At 36.8% G+C, this 24,417-nt stretch overlaps 1 protein-coding gene across 1 annotated transcript; it reads left to right on the forward strand.

Annotated features, from left to right (window-relative positions):
- Nucleotides 1-332: 332 nt before the first annotated feature.
- On the forward strand, nt 333-19,197 carry pparg (peroxisome proliferator-activated receptor gamma). The gene is given in 9 exon segments (XM_032550507.1): nt 333-407; nt 409-619; nt 752-918; nt 6,650-6,788; nt 11,433-11,632; nt 13,725-13,833; nt 14,708-14,895; nt 16,140-16,383; nt 17,934-19,197. Coding segments are annotated over 9 exon segments (1,581 nt in total). The 3' UTR covers nt 18,182-19,197.
- The last annotated feature ends 5,220 nt before the right edge of the window (nt 19,198-24,417 follow it).

The raw sequence follows: 24,417 nt of genomic DNA on the forward strand, positions 1-24,417 counted from the left end.
TCCCTGTGACACAGTCTGCCTCCCTGTTTGCATGATAACAGACATACTTCAGGAACAAGCGGGAGGACTGTGGGTACTCCTCATGGTGTTTGCATGGGAGTGTGCATGCACGCCCTAATGTTTTGAACTTTTCCGAGGAGACATTTTTAATGATTAACCTCCAGCAGAATTCTGTATGTGGACTTGTAGTTTACAGGCATGTTTAATCTTTTTCTTTGCTTCAGATTTCCACCGTCTTTATTCAACAATTGTATTTTAGAAAAGCCACAAACACTCATATAATCAGGATTAGTTTGTGATGCTTTCTTATCTCTTCTGTTTGCACCACAGACATGGTGGACACCCAGCAGCTCCTAGCTTGGCCTGTCGGTTTCAGCCTGAGTACAGTGGACCTGCCAGAGCTGGACTGACAGCCCCCACTACCTTGACATGAAACATTTGTCAGACTATGCCTCCATTTCCTCCTCCTCCATCCCTTCCTCCTTGTCTCCCCCACTTGTATCCTCCATCTCATCTGCTGGCTTGGCCTACGACATCAGTCCTCCGCTCAGTGAAGAACATTTGACGAATATGGACTACACAAATATGCACAGCTACAGGACAGAGATGGAGACACACAGTAAGTTCAGCTTAATTTGCTATGATTAAAAATTTTGTAGATTCGAAGACTAAAATAGAAGTTACTGCTGGTTGAAGCAACTAAAGAATCAATTGTCATTAATTTGAAATGTGTCTTTTTTTTCTCTTTTAGACCCAATTAAGATGGAACCAGAGTCACCTCCACAGTACTCTGACAACCCTTTGTTCTCCAAGTTCCCAGACGATGCATCACCGTCGGCGTTGAACATCGAGTGCCGCGTGTGCGGAGACAAAGCCTCGGGGTTTCACTATGGGGTCCATGCCTGTGAGGGCTGCAAGGTAGGCCTGAAAAGATATAGTAAATGACAGGTAAAATAATTAATCAAAGATGTCTCTTTGCATACAGATTTAGCTTAATAAATAAAAAAAAATCATTGGAAGGGTAATTTAATTCGAAATGTGGAACTCATAGATTTATTGCAGACATAGAGATACATTTCAATCAGATAATTCTGGCACATAGCTGATGAAAATTCTGCTCATTTTGATTCTCAGAAAATTAGGACATAACTCAGCACGAATGAAAATACAGATTCTATTTTATGGCCTATAGAAACATGGGAAAGACTGCTGACTCAGATACTCAATGAGGGTAGCCATAAAAAACAATATTGCTAAAGAAGTTGCTCTTCACAGAGTTGTATTCAGGCATATTTATATGAGATGAGAGACACCAGAATCAGCAGCGTAGACGAGCTGAAGGCCACTATTATAGCTACCTTGGTTTCCTTCAAACCTCAGCAGAACCGCTGACTTGATCAGCCTCTATGTCACTGATGCAGTAATTCATGCAAAAGGAACCCCGAGCAAGTACTCAGTGTTCATACTATATAGTTCATGGATATGCTGTTCAATAGGGTGACAATTTCTTATTGACAGTGTTCTATAAAGGCCTTCTGTAGCATTCCCATTTTAAAAAAATATAATTTTGGGTTTCAAAATAAACTGAAATGTATAACACTGTCTGTGTATGAATATATTATTCCAATGATGTGGTACTTTTTTGATATACACATGCCTTGTTATCTTCAATAATGAATTTAAGGGATGTTCTTTTCTTTAAAGAATCAGTTCAAGACCAAATAAAATATAATCTTAGTATAAAATGACAGAAACTAAAATTATATATCCAGAAATTAACATCGGAAAAACAGCACCGCCTGAAATGATCCAAAAATTTATCAGTGCTGACTCTTTGCGGTGGGTTTGCAACAGATTTCCTGTCTCGTGGTGCTCTACAGTTTCATAAACACTTCTCTTCCATCATGCAACTCTTTTCTGTAACAGGAGTGATTTTTTTTTTTTTCTTTACTGAGAAAGAAATTCAGTTGTTGAATATTCCAAATATGAAGTGCATGGAGATATAAAACACATACTGTATTAGGTCATCTGTACTAATGTTTATGGCCATGATTGTGGTTAAAATTTTTAGCACTAAAATTCCAGGTAAGCAAGTTTGAGGAATTTCTAGCAGGCTTGTTGGGAAATACTGGGAAGTGCTGGTTGCATCCAACAGAAACAGCTGGCAATAAAGTTGGTTAATGTAGCACGTCCTGCTGTGGTAATGGGTAACCTCCAGAGATTTATCTTAAAGCAGAGTGATAAACAGCATTGATAGGTTTGAAAGTGAATTAGGCTTATGCATCATGAATGACATAACCAGTCGAAAACTGATTCTAAATATTGTTTTTCTCTTTCTTAAGTGAAAAATTTTACATGTTTTTAATAGGAAACCTCTACTTAGTACCTATGTTTCAATAACAAAGCCTGTGAGTTGTTTTATTTCATTGTTACCAGCAGACATGATTTTGTATTACAGGATCTATTAGTTCTTCCAAATTGTCCAGGTTCTGATGCAATAAAGCAGCACCAGACTATCACATGACTATCATCATCGTTAATTTTAGCTATGGCGTTCTGTTTAAAATGCAGTTAGTTTTATACTGGATGTAACAGACCGACACCTTTCAAAGAGTTAAACTACTGTCTTAATAGTTCAGGAAATATTTCGCCATATGTATTGGGAATTTTAAGATGAAATTTGGGCCTTTATGTTCTTTAGTCAGCAGTGATTTGGCCTTCAAACTCCCCTTTTGCTATAGATGTCATTTTTTCAAGTCTTTGTTTTTATGGAATCATGTACACCAATCTTAGCAGAGACCTGAATTATTTACTTTTTTCCAAGGTTCCTTTTCTGATGTCCTGTATGAGTCCTCAGTGTAACACTTACAGTTATTTTGGTAGGCCTTGCTCTTCTGGAAAGGTTCTCCACTATTAAATGTTTTCTTCATTTGTACAGAATTGCTCTCACTCTTCTTTGCTGGGGTTCCAACATCTTAGAAACTTCCAGGCCCTTTAGATATCCATGACTTTGATTGAGTTTCTTCATATAACAACATGATGTATTGCTTTTTAGGATCTTTCATCTACTTGCTTTAATCAGAGTGGTTCTACTTAAGTGATTTCTTGATTCTACAAGCCTGTCTAATCAGGGCTAATTTGTGTGGTGGAAATGAATTCAGCCTGTGTTTCATCACTGTTAATTCATGATTTAGCAAGGGGGGAGCTATATTTTCACATAGAACCAGTTTGTTTTAGTTAGCTTATTTCCCGTACTTTTTAAAATTCTCTCTGTAACTCTGAAGTCAATTCAAGTCCACACCAGCTAACAAATTATTTATTGCTTGTTTCAAAAGGTAATGCCTAGGTTGAAAAAAAACAAAAACCCTGACAGTCACAAAACCTCAGAATACTGCCAGGAAATGTTAACCAGTGTCACAGTCGTCTCTGATTCTCTATAGTGCTTCTTTACTGGTTGCTTCCTTTTTCTATGTCACTGTGTTACCTGCCATATGTCGGTGGAATAAATAATTGTATTATGCCCAGAGAGAAGTGGGCATTTTCCTACCTTTCTGATGTTTGTCACTCTAACCACAAGCCCTATGCATTTTTCCACTCAACACCGGCATCTGCCTCTGCATACAACGAGCCAGCCCCTTTAACTTTCTGTCGGTGTGTCTGTCTGTGCTGTCTGTAAGGAGTATAAATAACTGATAGAGTGTGGGTGAAGTGTCAGACATATTTCCATTTTCTTTGAAATATTTTGACATTATAGGAAGTTGAACTATAAATTGTGACACTATGTTCCAAGCATAAATGAGAAGGATTTTCAGTTTCAGCAGTAGTACTTGGTACTCACCTTATACTTTGGTTCCAAGAAGGTTTCACAGGTTTAAAATGAAACTTACATTAAAGGCAGTGTGTACTAAAATCTACATGTACCTGTGAGCTAAATAAAAAAAATCTATTTTTAGAAAATCACTCTTTATTACTACACACCGATATATTCCTTGATCCTTGCTAAATGTTAGGATTTACTTTAAGGCAGAAAAATGTTAATCCCACAAAAGCAATGCCATTATAATCATCTTATATTAACACAAAATAAAAATTTTGACTAACAACAACATGGAAACGTTATTCATTTTTGTTTTAAATGGTGTTGTATGCAATGAGCCAAACAGACCAAACAATTATACTGTTGTCCTACAAATGCACTGCTTGCTCCGATTGATTTGAATGAAACTTTAAGGTGTTTGGTCAGTGTGTGGTACAGGTCATCATTACCAACTACAAATTAAATCGGGAATGTAATTTAACCTTAAAATAAAAATGATATATTTTAGTATTTATAAGTCAACAATTTGTATGTAAAAATGACATATCTAAACAATCAACTCAGCTACTTCTGTCAGTCGGAACGTCTTTGAGGGAGTTCCCTTCTTCAAAGATGATCTTGAGCATCAGTCAGAGTGAGCAACAAAGACCCCACATCCTGTTTAATCTAAACACCTGCGTTTTCAAACAAACAACCAAGTTTCAACTAAGATCTCATTGTTTCTGGTATTTAAAAACCATTTAATGCAATTAAAATAATACTATCTCAAGGGGCTACTGAAACAGCAGTCAACAAATGTCAAAACTTCATGTGGTTTAGATAAGTCTTATCATCGTCACTGTACGTTTGACATGTGGGTTTTATGAAGGATGTTTTTTGTGAATTATTGTTATCTCTACATCTCCCCACATCAGCCATTGTTTGCGCGAGTGATACCCTGTAGGAGGATTATGCTGTGGTGCACTGAGTTACAAAGACTTTGCTACTTTGAAACGTTGTACCGCTACGTTTCACATTGTGGACAATTTTTAGAGGTCAAGCTCCCTTTTCATTTTTTGGATCTCATTCTTCAATCTCAAGTAGTCTTTCTATTTAATAACATTTGGAAAGCTTTGTTTTTTAACCAACCACATTTTTTTTAGTAGGCTCACTTTAACATTCCACAGTTCCTTCACCATTAACCCCAATGCTTGATGTTGGGCGTTCCTATTTTGTGTTTTCTTAGGCTTCATAATACACAATATATTCTGAGCTCAACAGACTTTGATTTTGATTTTTGTAGAAGCAAAAAATAAATACATTTGGAGAGCAAACACATGTTTTTGCTCCCCTATTTGTCCCTGCAGTCTCACAGTCAGACAAATTTCCATGCATTATTGTTTTTAAACTACCCAGCAAAAAATAAAAATGACAAATAAATGTTACATTTTAATCCCACTGTCATGTCAATCATCTCTTCAGTCAGTTTACTGCCATGAAGGGGAAAGTTAACATCAACAGAATTTGTATCAGTGTTATAGCTGCACTATATTTTTTATCACTCACCTTAAATCAGATAAAATGCAGTAGAAAACCTTCGGCAGTATTTTAGGTGTGGGCTGCAGGCAGTTTAGGCCTGTTACCTATCTACAACAGAGTCACCTCTGCTCAGCGACATGCTTACAGATGCAATGATCTGTTAATTAAAGAAAGTATTTTAAAACATTGCAATCGCTTTCTAATTGCATAATTAGATTATAACCAACAGAACAAAAATTTCAAAAAGGTTTTACAGAGGTTCAAACTCAGGATGTCTGCCACTGAAGAAAGACTGCCGAGCTGCCAAATTAGACCTATTTGTCTCATGAGCTGTTATATGAATATTTCATATCTGTGAGACATATTAATCAACAGAAAACCATGTTTCTTTCATCTGATAGGATTTATTTAGGCCCTCTGGGATTGAATGCTAAGATGTGGGGGAGGAGAGTTGCTTAATACATTTTAATAACCAGGCACCTATGTTTGCATTTGTTCATTTGTTCTGTAGCTGCACAAGGGGTTCATGTCTTTCTGCCACTTTGTCATGTCATAACTTACTGGCCTGAATGAAAGTGAGTTACAGAAGTTATTGTTCTGCTGATGTCTCAGGGGACACTCACCAGAAGAAGGGGGTCAGCCAAGCAGGCAATCCCTTAATTGTTTCAAAATAGAAAACATTCTTTATTGAGGTGGAGGCTTGACCCCCTTTAACTTCCTCCTTCTCTAAATAACCTGCGATTAAAAAAGGAACATCTGGATCGTGGTGTAGATGTCAAAGCGGACAAGCATTCCCAAAGAACGCAGCAGGGAGTTTCTAAACTCACATCACATTTTCAGTGCAGCTTTAAGGTTTTCTTGGTTTTATTGTTGATCCTACTCTACTTATCCATTTGCTGAGTTCATATTAAGGAAACAAAAATTGTCTTCAGAATATGTTTGGCAAGGTGTGTGCATTGGGAGTTTGACCGTGGCAGGAAACTTAATTGCTGAGATAAGAACAGATCTTATGACTTCTTTGGTTCTAAGGTTAAACATATAAAACACACCTTGGGATACAATCTACTCTTTTTTTAAATACAATTATGGGCATTAAGATTTATTTTCCATCAGATCAAACATTGAAAGCACATATTTACTTTACACTGATGTATCTGAGGTTTAATCATGGTGTCATTTCAAAAATGCAGACATTTGGCTTGAGAAACAATATTTTTTATCTTTCTTATTGATAAATTTACTGCACTTTGGTCCTACAAGTTAACAAAGTGTGTCCACTGTATTTGCATTGACTGTTCTTTTTTCACCTCACAGGGTTTCTTCAGACGCACAATCAGGCTAAAGCTGGTATACGATCACTGTGATCTTCACTGTCGCATTCACAAGAAGTCACGCAACAAATGTCAATACTGCCGTTTCCAGAAGTGCCTCAATGTTGGGATGTCACACAATGGTAAGATTGTGATATCTGTTTTTTTATTCTTAACTCTATCCGTTCATGGAAGAATAATGGTGCATAAATAGGAAAAGCTAAGTGCAAACTCTCTGTTTTCATAGGATTTGAAAGTAACAACAGGTTCTGCTAACCAAATGCACTCAGTACGCTAAATATCAAGTGTCACCGTCTCCTTAAAAGCAGAAGTTTGGACAGCTTGCTGGTTCATAGTTTACAAGTGTGTAACAACACAATCTCAGAGAAGAACTATATCAGCAGTGATCTTAGAGAAGCAATTATAGCTGCTAATAATCAATCTGGAAAGGGCAATAAGGCAATGTCCAAACAAATTGTAGTCCATCATTCTAAAGAGATTATTATAAAATATAAAGTAGAGATAAAGTATAAAGTAGAGATTATTATAAAATAGTAAATGTTTCTGCTAAACATTTAGGAGAGAAACCAAATATTCCCAGGAGTGAAGGTACCAGCAAATTCACCCCAGCTTAGGCTGTGCAATATGGCCCAAACTGAGTCATGCAACAGTAGCAGGCAACATGATATCAAACATAGCAGCTAATCTACCACACAATTATGGAAAATAATTGTGAGAATTTGCATTTTAAAGCCCAGACTGGGTGAAAACCTGGATGGTCACTCTTTTGAAATATTGTGGTAGCATCTTAACAAAATGGTGCACAAACACATTTCCACAAAGTTGGAAAGAAACTGAAACAAAGTTTTGCAGAAGTAAAGGGCAAAATTCCTCTGCAGTAATAAGAGACTGAAGTCATACAGAAAATGTCAACTTTTAATTATTTCTGCTAATAGAGGCTCTAAAAGTCTATTAAGTCATATGATGTACCTAGTTTTTCCACGACTGTATTGACATGGACATATGTATAAAAAACAAACTGAAAATACTTATATATGTATATATACTTATATGAGGTACATGACAAAGAAAAACTTCCATAGAGTCTGTTGTTTTCCTTTTCTGCTCTATATCTCAGATAGTAACAAAACCAAGTTTGGTGTTGACTGTAAAAAATGTATTTTTACTTAGAAAAAGTCGGATCTTTTTTGATGTGCTAGTCTAGGAAATGTCTCTACATAACTCCTCTTGCCCCAAATGCCCCCCTGAGAACAGAATGCACACTGCTGGCCACACTACTGCACATTTAGTCTTCGAGGTGTGGCCACGTCTGTAGCTTGTCACCCCACTGCCCTATATGTTGCCAATAGTTTCTTCTGTGGTCTTGGGTTTTCATCGCAGACTTTGGGTCATGTTTCAGTTCACATTGCTGGTTCAGTGTACCTGATACCTTTTAAAGATGATCAAAAGTGAGGCTGTGGTCAACAGTTAACTCCAAATACTCACTAGTGTGTTAAATTTTTGCTTTCTGGGTTTTTATGACCAAGTGGCAAGACTTTTTAAAGTCGCTCTTTATTGGTGGTTGGTCTTAGTCTCCAGAAGAAGGGTTTAAGGATCTTTAAGTATCAGATCATTCTGAAAGGAGCTCAAAATAGGCAGAAGTGAACAAAAATGAAATCTCATCTGAGAATTATTTTGTGCAAAAACTGTAACAAGTATGTTCTGTATAGTCCAAGAGCCTATTCTAACTTGTTCTTTGAAGCATAATAGATCCATTTTAACCACAGGCCATCTTTCCCATTTTGTACATTTGTAGTTTTGATTGTTTCATACATGTTATCTTTTTAGATAAAAAAAATTGTCAAGCTGTGCATGCATAATTTAACACAAGCTTATCAATATGTTCACCAAAATCCTGATTATTCTTTCTGCTTCTTCCTGTTTTGTGCTTCACGTTTAGTTTTATTTTAACTATGTGAAATTATTTTTGCAAAACTTGGATCCACAGCAGAAATGCAACATGAAAACAGTGCTGAACGGTGTAATCTTGTCCCTCACCCACCACTGTTTAGTTGCTGGTTTTTATTTTAGAAGCCATTGTTGGTCACTGAGGCTTGACGGACTCCACCTCCTCACGTGTGTTTGGTGACTGTATGAGCTCACTCGGGTGTGCTCGAGTGTCATTCCCCCAATTCTCTAGTCCATTTTGTCATACCTGTTAGGGTGGGCCAGCCTCAGCCGCTTGATTCTTTGACCTCTGGTGGATTATTAGCAACTCTTTTTACTGTGAAATGACGACAACCTTTTGTAAACCTACCAGAGCAATACCTCATACTTCAGTTAATCCGCCTGTACAAATTTGTACAGCCTGCTGAATATCTTGCATGCAGAATACATGAATATGCTTGAAATCCCCTCTTAACTGTTGCTTGAGTTACATGCATTCTTAAAGTAATGAAAGTTTCAAGAGTGAAAAAGTGAAATCCAGCCATGTTTTTTAATTAATTCTGAGAGTCCTTTGATTTTGACCTCTGCTTGAAGCTACAGGTGAGACGTGTTAACAAATGAACAGTTGTTGCTGCTCAAAATAGCATTGCAGATGCTGGTGACCTATGAACTCTGTTAGAATGAGAATAATTCCTTATTGACTAAAGACAAAATAATCAAATGTGAATGTTTTCATTCATTCAAAGTTTCTTTCATTCCTCTCTTGTCTTTGTAAATAGTAAATGATTGTATTTAAATGGTACCTTTAATATATACAATTCACAAAGAGAGAATATAAAATAAACATGATTAAAATAATAAATTAGAAATTAAATGATACAGATCATCAAAAGCCAATAATCTTTAATATTTAAAAGAACCTAAGGAAAACACCTTTGAATTAGCATGCCTTTAGCTGCTCTTAAAATGAGTCCATATGTAAAAACAAACAACTCTTGTTCTAGAAGATACAACAGTTAGGAAAAATTAAGCCCCACAAGTTTTATATCTGCTCCCTCGGACTATGCGGTGATTTTGGCTTGACAACATTGGGAGCTTGAAGCCTTCACTCAGTAGAAAGGAGCTTCATCCTTAAAATGTTAGTCAGGATTGTTTTTAATGAATTCTAAAAAGAATTTTGTTTGTGCAAGAATATTTTTTTTCTCGTCAGCTATTCTTCCTGTTCCATGGAAGTGACTTTTTGAGAAAAAAATGTCAAGCATTTACTGTAACAAATGTCAACTGTCATATGAAGCACACATGGTTTCAGGGTTTAACAGAAAACCTGCCAGACATTCTTCTATCACACCTCAATTACTTTGTTTGTTGTCATCCTACAACCAGTTGCTAATGCCTTTCTCTCTGCATTCGTTCATATCCTCCTTGTATTACTGAACAACAATTCAGCAACTTTGAAAATGTGCCACAGTGTGGGTGTTTGTTTTATCAATGATTGACATCTCAGAGCCTGTAGTTTCACCAGGTTTCTCCAACATGCTGTGTCACTGCCTCAGGCTCGTTGCCCAGAGAGATGCACGTCCGCTTTGGTTTTGTGTTGATTTGCCCAAGGTGGGCATCAACCACACACTCGACATTTCACAATTGCATAAAGCTGCAGCTAAAGAATGGTGCATGTCTAAATTGAGGCGAGGGATAATTAATGATTTCCAACTGTAATGGGACGTCTCGACTTTCTCACGGCATGGCATTAAATTTCACCTCGTTCTGATTAGGCTTTATGAAAAGTAAAACGTAATTTTAAACTTAAAAAACATTGTTGTTGTAGTTATTGTGAAATTATAGACATTTTTAATGGCAAATTCTACAAACTCAACCATGATACTAAAGTTGGTTATCTGCAAATAGGACCTATTTTGTAATTGAAACTCAATCAGGGCTCCTTTGTTCAGTTCTTTTAGTTTTAAATGTCGGTTGTAATGCCACCTGCAGTGGCTGAAGGAAAGGGGAGGGGAAGTAAGATTAGATAAGTGTAGGTCTTTCAGTGAACTGTTTAAACCTAATTGCCAATGCATTATCAAGGTGCAGAACATGTTGAAATGCATCACAAGACACACCTTATAAAAACTCAACAGGACCATTTATCATGTGCTTTTAACAGTCGATCTATCCCTTCTCTGTCATAGACAGTGAAACTTATTTATAGAAAATGTCTGAGCCATTACCTCACTCTGCTAACTCATGTCTGGATGCAGCCCGATAGTAATCACAAATTGGTTTTCCTGTTCCGGAAATTTCGCCTATGTTTAATTAAATGCGTTGACATCAAGTCTGTTGTATGTTTAGAAACTGGACAAGATTAGTTTCAACAGACAATCGATCAAACCTGAACAGATCTGAGCAACAACACACTTCAATACTTATTTAGGAATTTAAGAACAGAAGCCAAATTTAAAGGAGAAGGCTTTTTAAAGTAAAGTTTCTGTATTTCTTAAATGCAAGAAATGAAATTAGGTCAGTATATTTTTGTGCATATCATTTTTAGCACAAATGCAATTCATTTTTAAATAATTTCAGACAGTTTTTTATTTAAATCTGAAAGCACTGATAGCACTGACTGAAAAAAATAAAAATTTCAGTCTGCTAACAAAGGTAGGGGTTCTGCAGCTTTAATGTAGAGTGCTCTGTTCTTATTCACTTTTTGCAGATATTTGCATTTGAACTCTCATAACTTGGATATTTATTTCTATTTTCATTTCAAATAGAATAGTGGATAGTGTGTTTAATGTTTTGAATATTTGTTTTCTACATGGGCTAACATACATTTCTGTTTTTTTTCCCAGCCATTCGTTTTGGCCGAATGCCTCAGGCAGAGAAGGAGAAGCTGTTGGCTGAGTTCTCGTCTGACATGGAGCACATGCACCCGGAGGCTGCAGATCTAAGGGCTCTGTCCCGGCATCTGTATGAAGCCTATCTGAAGTATTTCCCCCTTACCAAAGCCAAGGCCAGGGCAATCCTCTCTGGGAAGACGGGAGAAAAAGTGGTAAGAACGGCTGGCTGATTTCCGTTCTACTTTTATCTCTTTTATCTGTGACTGATTTGTAACATCAGTCACATTAAGACACCAGTGCCAATTAGACAGCTTTATGAAATATGTAAAAACAATAAACATGATAGAGAATAAATCTTTATTACTAAATCTAATGTGAACTTGTTCTGTCAAAAGTCTTTAAGTTATGAACGTCTTGTATTTTTAAGTTTACGTGCAGTAGCTGTGCATTCTTGTTCTGTTCTAATCTGAGCTGCTGAACCAGTTTCTGTCACGTCTGCTCTGCCTCCTGGCAATTGTTGCACATAATAAAAATGTGAAATTCTGCATTTAAAAACTTTGAATTAAGGAAATGTTAAACTTTCCAAATGCAAATGCACATGCAAACATACTAAGCACTATTTTTGTCATGTCACAAAATCCCATTCAAATGGACACTTTGAAGGGTTTTGTTGTTGTTTTGACTGGGGATGTGGTTCAACTGGTTTCTATGTGCTTTGGCTGTCGTAAAATCTCTAACAGGTGGTTAGACTGGGAAACAAACAGGTTTTTTTTACTGTATACTGTGTCAATTTTAATGCTGACATATAGTTTACTGAACCATTTATAAAATGGCACATCAAAAATGTAAGAAATGTATGTGTCAAAAAAACAATCTGAGATTTTATTGTTTTGGTTTTTTTTTTACATTTTCTTCAGTTGTTTGACTTCATTGTCCAACATATGGTTGGTTACAATATACTACTATAGCAGCTACTAAACTCTGTTTTATCGTTTTTCTAGACTAAAGTGCTTTTTTTTACTATGCAGTAAAGCAAAACTTTCAAGTTCAATGTCTAGTAAGTTTTACAGATTACGCGTCATGACATAATGAATCAACCAAACATAATGAAAAATCTCTTAAATTTGTAATTCTGTACAAAATCATTTCAATACCAAATTAATAAGAAATAACAAAGGATTAAAAGAATATTATTAATGCTGTAGTTTTTCTTTATGCTATTTTTTAAAGCTTTTGCAGCGACTTTAGGTTTTTCTTCTGTTGGTAAATTCTGATGACCTCAAGGTTGCTCTGCATCTCTTTGTTCAGCTTGTTATGACTGTTCGCCTCAGCCATAGCCTCCAAATGACACTGGCTCAGCACTTTGTTTGAAGCACTCCTTGCTCATTTACGAAATCATTGCGTACCTCCTAAAACAAATTAGGAGTAAATGATTTTAGCTTTTGTGGAATATTTACATTTTTTTAGCATCCAAGGTTGAGATATTAGTTGTTGTTTGATAATGTTTAACTGTAGCAAGGAAACAAAGAGGGATTTTTTCCTGTGTTTTTTTTTTTTTTTCGTAGAAAACCACAAAAGTAGACAGTAAGAGAGGATGGCTCAACATATTTGTGATAAGGTCATGCTGATGGTTAAGGATGGCTACCTTTTACCAGACAATTGTGTTTTGTTGAATCACTTTCATTAGAACAATGATTGAATATACCAAAAATTACATTAATATAAAAAAACATCTACGCAGGACTACAGGACTGCTAAAGTATGAGACAAGAAAAAACTAAATTTCCTTATCTAATTGTGTTTTGGTTCTGTTTAAATGACAAATATTATATTTGGATTTTTTTTGTTTTGTTCAGGATTTCAGATTGCAATAATTATATTTACTTCCATGTGTGAGGTTATGAAAAAAAATGATAAAGGGAAAGGGAAAGCACAAGTCAGCAGAGAATACAGTTGAAGTGATATTTTTGCATCTGGAACATTAAAACTTTGACATCAGTGCAAAACACAATGGCCACTCAAGACAGAAGTGCTGACATCAAGTTTCCAGCCTAAATGAGAGTTTTATCCCATGAAGAAGGAGGAAGTCCTGTTGGAGACATTCTGGTCCAGTTCTGACTGGCATTATTACTGTGACTGCTCTCATTTATCACCAACTATTGTATCTCCTGTTTGCAAGTCGAACCGTGTTAGGTTTTACATAACCACTGCAAACTGAAAGTAAAATGTTGAACTGTTTTTAGTGAATGAAAACAGTTGGAATGCTTTTGCAATTACAAAAATCTTCTGTATGTGTATGTGCAGCCTTTCATCATTCATGACATGAAGTCTCTAATAGAAGGGGAGCAATTCATCAACTGTAGGCAGATACCAGCCCAGGAACACCAGCTGATGTCCACCGTTACAGTTGGAGGTTAGTAAAGCCACAATCTATTAAGTTATAATTTTATTAATTTATATATATATATATACATTTCTTTAAAAACCTAGATTGAGTTTATTGTCTGCAAGCAATTTTAGTGAATCATAAGAGCTTTTCTTATAAACATTAACTCTTTGTATTCAACAAGTCACATATTTCTTAAATATTTTGAGTTTAAAGTTAAATTTGAACAAGCTGTATGAAGTCTTTTCTATGTTTATATTTAACTACCAACAGCCTAAAATGCTTCATTGACTCACAGCTAAGAATAGGAGTGAAAACCATAAGCTAATTTTCCCATTGGTTAGAAAAAAGACAAGAGATGAGAAGATAGACCGCTTCACAAACACAACAATAAAGAAACTAAAATTATGCTGATTTTTGCCCTAATGCTTACATGATTATTCATCACTGAAACTACAATTATGCCCACTATTATTCATAGACCAGGTAAATAAAGATTTTGAGTTGTTTTTAGTCACCCATGATGTTTGTTTCTGATAGGAAATCACACAAGAATGCCTCTAAAAGTAAAATAAAACAATTTATTTCAATTACCAATGGACAAATATTTAGTTATTGGCCGTCTTTGTGTATGTTTCTACTGGTGTTATAATGACTTAGTTCTAGTGTTGACCTTCAAGTCTTTTATTTTGATGGGTTTCCATGCCATCACCATAATCTCCACAGATTCTCTATCAGGCTCAAATCTGGACTTAAACTGGCCCAGTCCGAAATCTTGATAGTCATTATCAAACGAAAGATTTTCTTAGAAATAAAAGTTTATTGTAAATCTTCAAATTTGCCATTAGTATGAATAACCTTGGGTGTACTTCATGCACTGTTATACATCTCACGGCTTCAGGAATCCCAGGAGCCTACTCAGGGTCAGATTATGGAGCTTTGGGAACGGGGATCAACGGATTGACACCTGATGGGGCGGAGCTACGTTTCTTCAAAAGCTGTCAGTCACGCTCTGCAGAAGCAGTAAGAGAAGTGACAGAATTTGCAAAGAGCATTCCAGGATTCATCAATCTGGATCTCAATGATCAAGTAAGAAAAACAATCTTTGGGTAAAATGGACTTTTTTGAGTTTTGCATCATGTTATAATGTTATTCCTTCATCAGAAATATAACTTCCGCAATGAGCAGAACGGTTATAAATGACATAATGGAGTGTTGGAAAGAGCAGGAGCTACTTAAAGAGACTGAAGCTCAATTAAAATTTTTAGAACAACTGAAGGTAACACTTGATTGTGCACTATGTACATGGAAAATACATAACACCCCTGTAAGAGCCACTTTTGGGAGTAAAAAAAAACAACAAATAAAGCACAGAGTAGGAGAGCATGGAGCAAGCTGTAGTACAGGGTTATTGTAACAAAGACCTTTTGTATATTTGCTGAGGGTGGAGTGATGAGAGATCCAGAGTCAAAAACCAAACAGTAAATGAAGGAATAAATACATATAAAAAATTGAGACCATATACACCCTCTTCAGGGTCCTTGAGGGTGCATGGGAGTTTGCTGGGATGAAAATCATCACCTCTAGTCTATGGTCTTGAGACAGAAAAGGGAAGAGTGCCTTCTCAAGATGTCAGAGAAGAGTTGAGGAGTTCAAGTGTTTACGGTTCTCATTCAAGAATGAGGAAAAAACAGAGAGGAAAAGGGGAATTGGTGTGGTGGCTGCAGTTATGCGAGTACTTTACCGGTCTTTCATGGTGAAGAGAGAGCTGAGTCTGGTCACAAGCGCTGGCTAGAAAGAACAAGATTACAGATACAAGTGTTTGCAAGTGTGCATGAGTCCCTTATCAATAGGATGAAAGGTTCAGTCATGTAACGGGCACATCCCACTGGGAGGAGACCCAGAGAAATTATACAAATGTGATCACAAACAACACAGATAAAAAGCAATAATTACTACTAATCCCTGTATTGTCAAAGCATAAGTCACGGTTTGTGGGTGAATAAGTGGACCTCTTTACTATAAGTGGATTTGTATTGAATGAAACACTGTATTGAATTAAAGCGTTCCAAATTACACCTCCGTCGATTAAACTGCTGTCAGTTTCAGCTACATTGTTAAAAATTCTGAAGGTTGCTGATGTTGAGAGTTTCTTTGTGAGAAACATAATTAAGATGTAGAAACGAATAAAACATAATCTATTAGTCTATGGCTTCCATTAATAAACAAAATATGATTTTGTTGCATCCTCTACATGTTTTCAAATATCTCACCACTGGGGACAGGGACCCATCTTCAGAGCTTCCTTTTAACCAGTAAATATTTTTGTCCAGGTGACGTTGCTGAAATACGGAGTGATTGAAGTTTTGATCATCATGATGTCGCCTCTGATGAACAAGGATGGCACCCTGATCTCCTACGGACAGATCTTCATGACGCGGGAGTTCCTCAAGAGTCTCAGGAAACCTTTCTGTCAGATGATGGAGCCAAAGTTTGAGTTTGGAGTCAAGTTTAACACTCTGGAGCTGGATGACAGTGACATGGCGCTGTTTTTGGCTGTTATTATCCTCAGTGGGGGTGAGTGTTCACTATTTGTCAGGGAATGTTATTATCTAATAGGATGTTTAATGATTTTTTTCTAAGTTGTGCAATTTTACTTATTTTTTTAGGGTTTTGTTGAGTCTGATGCAAATCCTGGAAGCAGGGGGCAATTTTTAAACTTGCTGTGCCCAGAACAAAACTATAAATCATTACACTGCTGCCATTAAAACCACTAAAGCCAAATCTCTTTTACACCAAGGCAAAGCAAACCACTTCCTGTTAAAACAATATGTTTCAAAATCATATGTAATACCCCAATTCATTGATTTCATCTCTATGCAAAAATGTCTTAAATGTAATATTTATCTTCTATTTACTGCCAGTGAAAATGTTTCTTTTTATTAAAAAAGACTTTATGTCCACACAAAGATCTAAGGTACCTCCTGTCCACAACTTATTATCTTTTAGTGATAAACATGTTATCTTTGGACAGTCTTAACCCATTTATCAAGTCACTAAATGGGTAGTAACTTGTAACTTGTTCTCGTGTGTTCTCTGTTTCACACGAGAACAATAAAATGCTGCATCACAAGAGTCAGGAATCAATAACTGCAAAAGTTGCACTTGTGATGAGGGAGAAATGACAAGAGAGGTGAGGTTTCAGAGACGACCACAGGAGTGAACAACAATCACACAGCTCCCACTTGTGCACGTTTCTATACTTGCCATGAAGATTTAGAGTAAAAGGAAAAGTACTGGTGGGAAAAGGCGTGAAACTTTTGGTCTTCAGTCCTCACACTTATGAGTTCAGTTTCTTAGAAGCAAACATCAGGAAGTCGAAGCGTTTTACTCATGTGTAATTAGGCAATCCCTCATATCTGAACAGAGCCTTCTGAGTTTGTCCAGTCCTGCTGATTATTAGTGCAGATCTACTAGATAAAAACCTGACTTTGAACATTATTTAGATTAAAATCCAATAATGAGCTAAATTATTAACTTAAATGACTGATTATGGCTTAATAAGCAGCTTTTTGTACAAAACAGAAAACCACCTCCCTAATAAGAAATGATTTCAATGCATTTAGGACTCCATGTTCTGTGTCTTCAATTCAGTTTATCTATATTGTGCCAACTCATGACACACCCCCTTAATACACTTTACAAAAAAAACAATTCAATCCAATCATACATACAATCCAACTGATCCGACTTATCAACAAGGCAGCGAAGTTCAAATTGGTTAAAATTTTCTCTACCTAAAGAAACACAGCAGAGTGCATTAAATCATATGTAAATTTTATTACCTCATATCCTAACCCCGCTTTAACCTTCACATTATTTCTAACCTGTCTGGTGTGTCCCTTGGTCTGTGTGAGTTATTTTATGAACTAATGTTCTCCAAGAAACTTCTGAGACTTTCACAGAACAGCTGTATTTATATATGGATTAAATTACATGTAGGTGGACTCCATTTATTAAGTGACTGCAGAAGATAATGGTTGCTCTGATTTTGAGGTGCATTGTGTAATGATATCAGTGTGAGGACTGTTTCTAATTGATCCCCTGTGTCTCTGTGCCCCGTCCAGACCGGCCCGGCCTGCTGAACGTGAAGCCCATCGAGCAGCTTCAAGAGACAGTGCTCCATTCGCTGGAGCTGCAACTGAAGCTCAGCCATCCAGACTCCCTGCAGCTGTTTGCCAAGCTGCTCCAGAAGATGACGGACCTGCGTCAGATAGTCACTGACCATGTGCACCTCATTGAGCTGCTGAAGAAGACAGAGGTGGACATGCTCCTACACCCTTTGCTGCAAGAGATCATGAAGGACTTGTATTAGAGCTCAAAAGGAAAAGAGGACAAGCGCTGTAATGTGAAGAAAAACCAAGACTGTTAAATCATGAATTGAAATTAATCATTTACCAGAAGGTGGAGAAGAACAGGAACACAAAAATCAAGAAAAGAAATGAAATTTTTGATCTGTTTCTAGACAGTCTCAATGTGATTAATTTGTGGCGCACAGTCATTTGTCTACCATAGAGCCCGAACATATCATCACGGGCTGTCTGCCAACTTCAGTACGAAACTACCACCTTTTGCAGCAAAGTGCCGATGACTAACAGAAAGAGAGGGAACCGTCACTTAGCAAACTTAATGCAAAAATTCTTCGTGCTTCATCACTGTCAAAGCTACACGTGCCTTAAAGGGAAACATTTTTCACGCCTCGTCACTCACAGCATTTGTTGTTGTCGCGTGGCTTGTTTCTTCACAGCCATCCACAGAGATCAGCAGTGCACGTACATACATCATTATCTCTGCGAACACGCACAAATGCATGAATGCTCACGCGTAAAATTGCGCACAGTCGTTTTCTGTTTTGGCATCAGGGTGAAGGTGCTATCTCATTTTAATCAGCTGCATCCAAAAACAGAAATCAGATTAGTGCTTATAACTTATTCTGGTCCCATACACCGCTTAGAAACTGTGAGAAAGTAAGTGTGAGCTAACAGAGGGCACACAGCAGGAATGATGTTGGCTCTAAAGTATGCCTTAATGATCGAATGTTTAGCTTTTTTAAAAAGATCCAATGTTGTTCTTAAACATATTGTACATATTCAATGTATAATATATGTAATCACTCATTTTGTTTCCATTTGTATGAAATTCTTGAACCAAACTTGCTTTTGAGCCTTTAGATTCAGCAACTTGGTTGAGTTCTAATTTTTCAATGTGAAATTTTTTTGTATCTATTTCAGTCCATTTTTTGTGTGCAGGCAAAAAGACTGGATTCTTACCTACTGGGGAGATAAAGAGTGAGAAATTACCTGTAAATAAAATATTTTTTAACTTTTTTTACTTGGAGTCTGTTTCTTGCTTAAGGACAATCGGCAATGCATCAAAGCTATTTTCAACTATCTATAACCATCACTTTAGTAATAAAGCTGGAAGATGAAAATCTGCCCCAAGTCTTTTGCAGTCACATTTCAACAATGTTTTTTTCTTTTGCATTTAACGTCTGTACAAGGCAAGAAAGTGTGCATCAGAATATTTGGCTCAGGTCACTGCTGTTCAAACTATTTCCAAATATCTTCCTTGGAGGCATTGCTCAGACACTTTCAAATCTAGTTTTACAGTCATGACATCAGCTGTCTTCCGTGCCTATTACCAAATACTTCTAAACACACACACACACACACACACACAAACACCCCCGCTGCTGCCATTGCAACATCTGAACTATGCTGGGCCGGAAGACCGGAGTCTGTGGGCTCTAATTTCATCTGCAGGAAGGGAAGTTGGTTTACTTTATGAAGGTTGTGTTTTTTAGATTTAATGCTTTCTTCTGGTTAGAGTATAAATCCTTTTCATCTCATTTTATACTTTTCACAGCTTAGAGAGTTTTGGTATTAGAATAGCTTACAGGAGAGATTGCGTGCAAAGCAGAGGTCAGAGTAACATTCAAACTCCGGACATTAAACTTTAACCCAGCGAGACACCAGGTCACTTTCATAAACTTTCATTTACACAAAGCTTCCTCAGCGTCTGGTCAGATTGTCATTGTGTGTTGTTTTTCTAACTCATGCCAGGTGCTTTATGTCAGGGAAGTCAGCCAGGAGGCTCAATTCCTATTTATGTCAAGTTCAATCTGAACTACTGTTAGACAATTCCCTCAGTGTATAGTACCGAAGCTCTTCAAAATATGCATATATCTCTAATCAGTCAATGTTTCTTTTTTCTCTTGTAGTGTATCGGTCTGTATTCCCAAACCTGGTCCTCATGTAACCCTGCCCTGCATGTTTTAGATGTGTCTCTGTTCCTGCACACCTGATTCAAATAATTGCATGACTTCCTCAGCAGCCACCAAATGCTGCAGAAGCCTTTTAATCACCCATTCATTCAAGTCAGTTGTTTGAAAGCAAGGAAACACCTGGAATATGGGGCACTTGAGGATCAGGTTTGAGAACTACTGATCTAAGCCTAGAGGTACGTTCACACCACCAAACGCATTTTGCGCGTCAAGCGCGTCTGGTTTACATTCAAAGTCTATGTGGAGGCGCGTCTAGGGCCCATCGCGGCGCGTTTCGAGTGTCTAGCTCGGCGCGATTTGAAGCATTTCGCACGTTAGACGCGTCAAGCGCGTCAGACAAATAGGCCGGCAACTGAAACGAACCTCTAAAGCTATTCTGACATCGACGCGCCTCCACATAGACTTGAATGTAAACCAGAAGCGCGAAACGCAGTTGGTGTGGAGCAAAAATGTCAAGCATCTGCATTCAACGTGCACACGCGTCGAACGTGAAGCGTCGGACGCGTTTGGTGTGAACGCACCGTAGCGCACTGAGTCATGTACATGATAAACAGTTTGGATTCTGATGAACTTGTTAAAATTCTGTTATGTTTGACGAGAGTATCTGAATCTAGTTAAACTTGTTTTTGTGTCCTTTGGGCGACTGTTGATAAGTGGATTCTGTAATTGTGTTGCAATCTGAAGGTTTTATTCAAGCTTCCTGCTTCCTGTTACATGTTGATGCTCCCCTCAACAAGACACTTATCCCAGGGTTGCCCACCAAGCTGTATATCTGTGTGTGAGTGTCATTGGATGTGGACAGTATAATTAAAAGTTTGAAAGAAATTCTATCCTTTGTTAATTTGCATCACTTTTCCTCTTGCGTGCAGCTTTCAAGCTCATCCTGCTTATTCAACGTGTGTCATAGGCAAAAGTTTCCCAATACTTTTACTTTACTTTCCAGCATTGACACTAAATATTACTCAATAGAAAATGTTGTCTTTCATTCATTTTCTAGACAGATAACCAGGACAGCCATTCAGAAATTTGTTGATTCTATGTTAGTCTTATTTTTTTATATTTATGTTGCAAAAAGCTCCAAGAAGCTTTTCCATGTTTTTGGTATGTTGCTGCTGAGCTCAGTGGCTTTAAAAGAGTATTTTCTCTTGAAACCACTAAACACAATACCTAGCATGAGAACTGTGAAGGTAAGCCAAAATGTACCACTGTGTTGCCAGAAAACCTGAAAAACATTTTTAAAAAGGTTCTAGAAAAGTTGTTTGAATGATTAAAAAAAAAAAAGAATTGTTAGATGACTGTGGGTTTGGAGAAACAGAAAATAGCACTTCAATGTATTTATTTAAATCAAAACTGTGAGTTAGTTTTTGGCTAGTTTAGCTGTGTAGTTTGGGAACATGTTTTATTGACTTTTTGATCAGGAACTCATCAGCAAAACAAAATAGTTTGTTTTTTTTCCCCCAAGGACAAAAAACCTTCATAGGAACCCTCAAAAAGGTCCTAATTAAACTTCTACCAAATTGATAAACTGTTACACCAGTTTTCCAAACAAAAATTTAAAAAACAATAACTGTGTAGTGTGTACTGTCTACATTGCAGAGAACTTAAATTTGCTCAGGGTTTCTAATACTGAACTTAAATTCAAGGTGATTTTCACAGGAACAACTATTTAAGGAAACAGATTTTGATATAATTACAGAAAACATCTGAAGGGTCTATAGAACATAGTCAACAAGTAACTCAGATCTACATGGATCATACTAATGGTTGTTTCAAGCAGAAGGAGACATCCTTACTTTAACCAGCTAAGGTTTCCAATTCTAACTTAGTATGAAAAAATATATAGTTATAGATTAAGTTTTAGGTCTAAGTCTATGACAACAAGGTCTGTTCTCTTACCATGTATTCCTGGGATGAAAAATACCTTTGTCTTTTCTGCAATAAGCTGTAAGAAGTTCTGCCTACACCCTCAAGGGGGAAATAAACACGCTCATCCAGTGAGTTTAAGGCACTGGATGAGCCTTAAACTCATGTGGTGACGCTAAAATATAACAAAGTAAGTCATCATCAGCATATCGTAAAATAAAATTTAATAAACTCAAAATTAGACCTACAGATGTTTAATAAAATTCACATGAGAACTTAGACTTGAGGAACACTCACATGTAATTTGTAATCACAAAACTATACAAAGTAATTCCGCGATAGCCTGGCCATAGCCTTCCTGTGCAATTTCAATAAAAAAAAACATTCTCATTTACAGCACAGCTGGCTTTCTCCCTTTGACTTGAATTGTCTCTGGTAGATTTCTACAGGCTCAAGTGAACAGAAGAAGTTGTGAACTATGACGTCGATTTTCAGAATTGTAGTCTACTTATAGTTTTAGCAACAGCAGCGGAGGAATTAAAACGAAGCTGTTCAGTCTGTGTTGGTCAAGCTTAAAATATTGAATTAACATTAACTGCCGTTTCGTTCAGATTAGCACTTATCTCTTTGGAGTGGAAGATGGATGTTTACAGCACAGGCAATTTCCGGCAAGCTTCTTAGCATCAAACTTTCACATTATATATGTCACAAGAAAACGCTAGCAATCGGATAAAATGTAAAACCTAAACATATTCCACGCATCTAGGAACCAATTGTTTCTCAACAGCCGAGAGCCGAAACCCTCTGTAGGAAGCAAATAGCTTAGGACAAGGGGCTGGTTTTTACCAGACCAGTCCCACAATGGCAAGTAGAGGATTTGAACCAATTTTGCGCATCAATAGAGAATCCTATCTATTTTCCCAGTCTATTAATCAGTACTGAACATCATAATTACCATGTCAAATTCAATCACTGCATTAGAATGTGCCACTTGTCCCAGTAAATTAATGTCTGGATAGGAAACATTTGTTTAATAAGATGAAAACTTAATCCTGATTAAGGAAAGTCACATGTTCCTTTTCATAAAGCCCAAATTGTTTTCTTTTTAGTGAGGGAGGAACAAGTTAAATTACAGTATATTTCGGGACTTTTCCCTCAGCGAGCAAACAAAAATACTTCCATTAAAAACGCGAGCCAGTATTTGTATAATTTAAAAACAAAACAAAAAGAGAAATAATCTTTTAACCTTTTGTGAAAATAAATCATCCCTGGCCTCCTCAACCAGTGTTGATGTTTCTCAGGTTTTAATAGGAACATATCGGGATGAGTAAGTGAGCTGTTAACAGGGAAAACTCAGCTGAACTGTTGGAGAAGATCCTGTAGGACGTGAGAAACAGAAGGAAGGAGAAGTTTGATTCTAAAAATAAGTCTTTGTATTGGCACAGTACAGTGGGGAGTTTCTGGCTCAGAGCTGGAGAATCTCTGTGGACGGCTGACGGTGACGGTAATTAACTGTATTATTTATTTAATGTTTAGTCAGCATATCCTCACTTTGTTGGATCCGGTCTCTGCTGACTGATCTCTGCCAAGATTCCTGCACAGATCCGCTAAATAATATTCAGAAGGCATATTTCTGTCGACCAGACTAAGCTACGTCCAAAGGAAAGCTTGTGTGATTTGTACAAGGAAGCTTTGTTTTTGTTTGAGGTCCTTAAGAAATGGCAGGGTTTTTTTTGTTTGTTTTGTTTTTGTTTTATTAATTTGTTTGTTTTATTGTTATTTGTGTTTTTTAGTATAAGAGACCTTTTACTTCTGCCAGGATAAAATACATAATATCTCTTTCCTTATTCAGGCTTCAATATTTTATATTGAAATGATACATCTAATAGTGTGCTGATGAAAATATCTTTGAAGATGTTAATTCATCAAATCTGATACTTGTATAGAAAACACCCCACAAATTTATGTTAAGGTGTTAAACTCAAGAACTGATTTAACATACTGATTTATACGTGTCAAGTGTCTGATACATTACTTTCAACAATTAGATTTTACATAACCACCATACCTAAAAGTGGATTTGAACAAAATAAGGCACGGTTTGAGTGACTCATGCACATAAGTAAACTGTGCCTTTACAACAGGGGTGTCAAACTCATTTCAATTCTGGGCCATATCAAAAATATGAACATTCTTAAAGGGCCGGTTGTGCCAGAATGTATTGATAAAACCAACTAAACTGTTAAAATAGCTGTTCCTCCAGGATCTTGTGTTTTTTTGCAGTCAAAATTACAGATTTTGTGGTGCCAATTTATAAATCTTTGTAAGGAATTTTTATGATATTTGCTCTAATGTACGATGTTAAATGTGACTTTTGGTCACGGTCTATAACGTGACATAAGACA

Source organism: Xiphophorus hellerii, chromosome 20 (assembly GCF_003331165.1).
Source record: "Xiphophorus hellerii strain 12219 chromosome 20, Xiphophorus_hellerii-4.1, whole genome shotgun sequence".
In the NCBI taxonomy this organism is placed as follows: domain Eukaryota; kingdom Metazoa; phylum Chordata; class Actinopteri; order Cyprinodontiformes; family Poeciliidae; genus Xiphophorus; species Xiphophorus hellerii.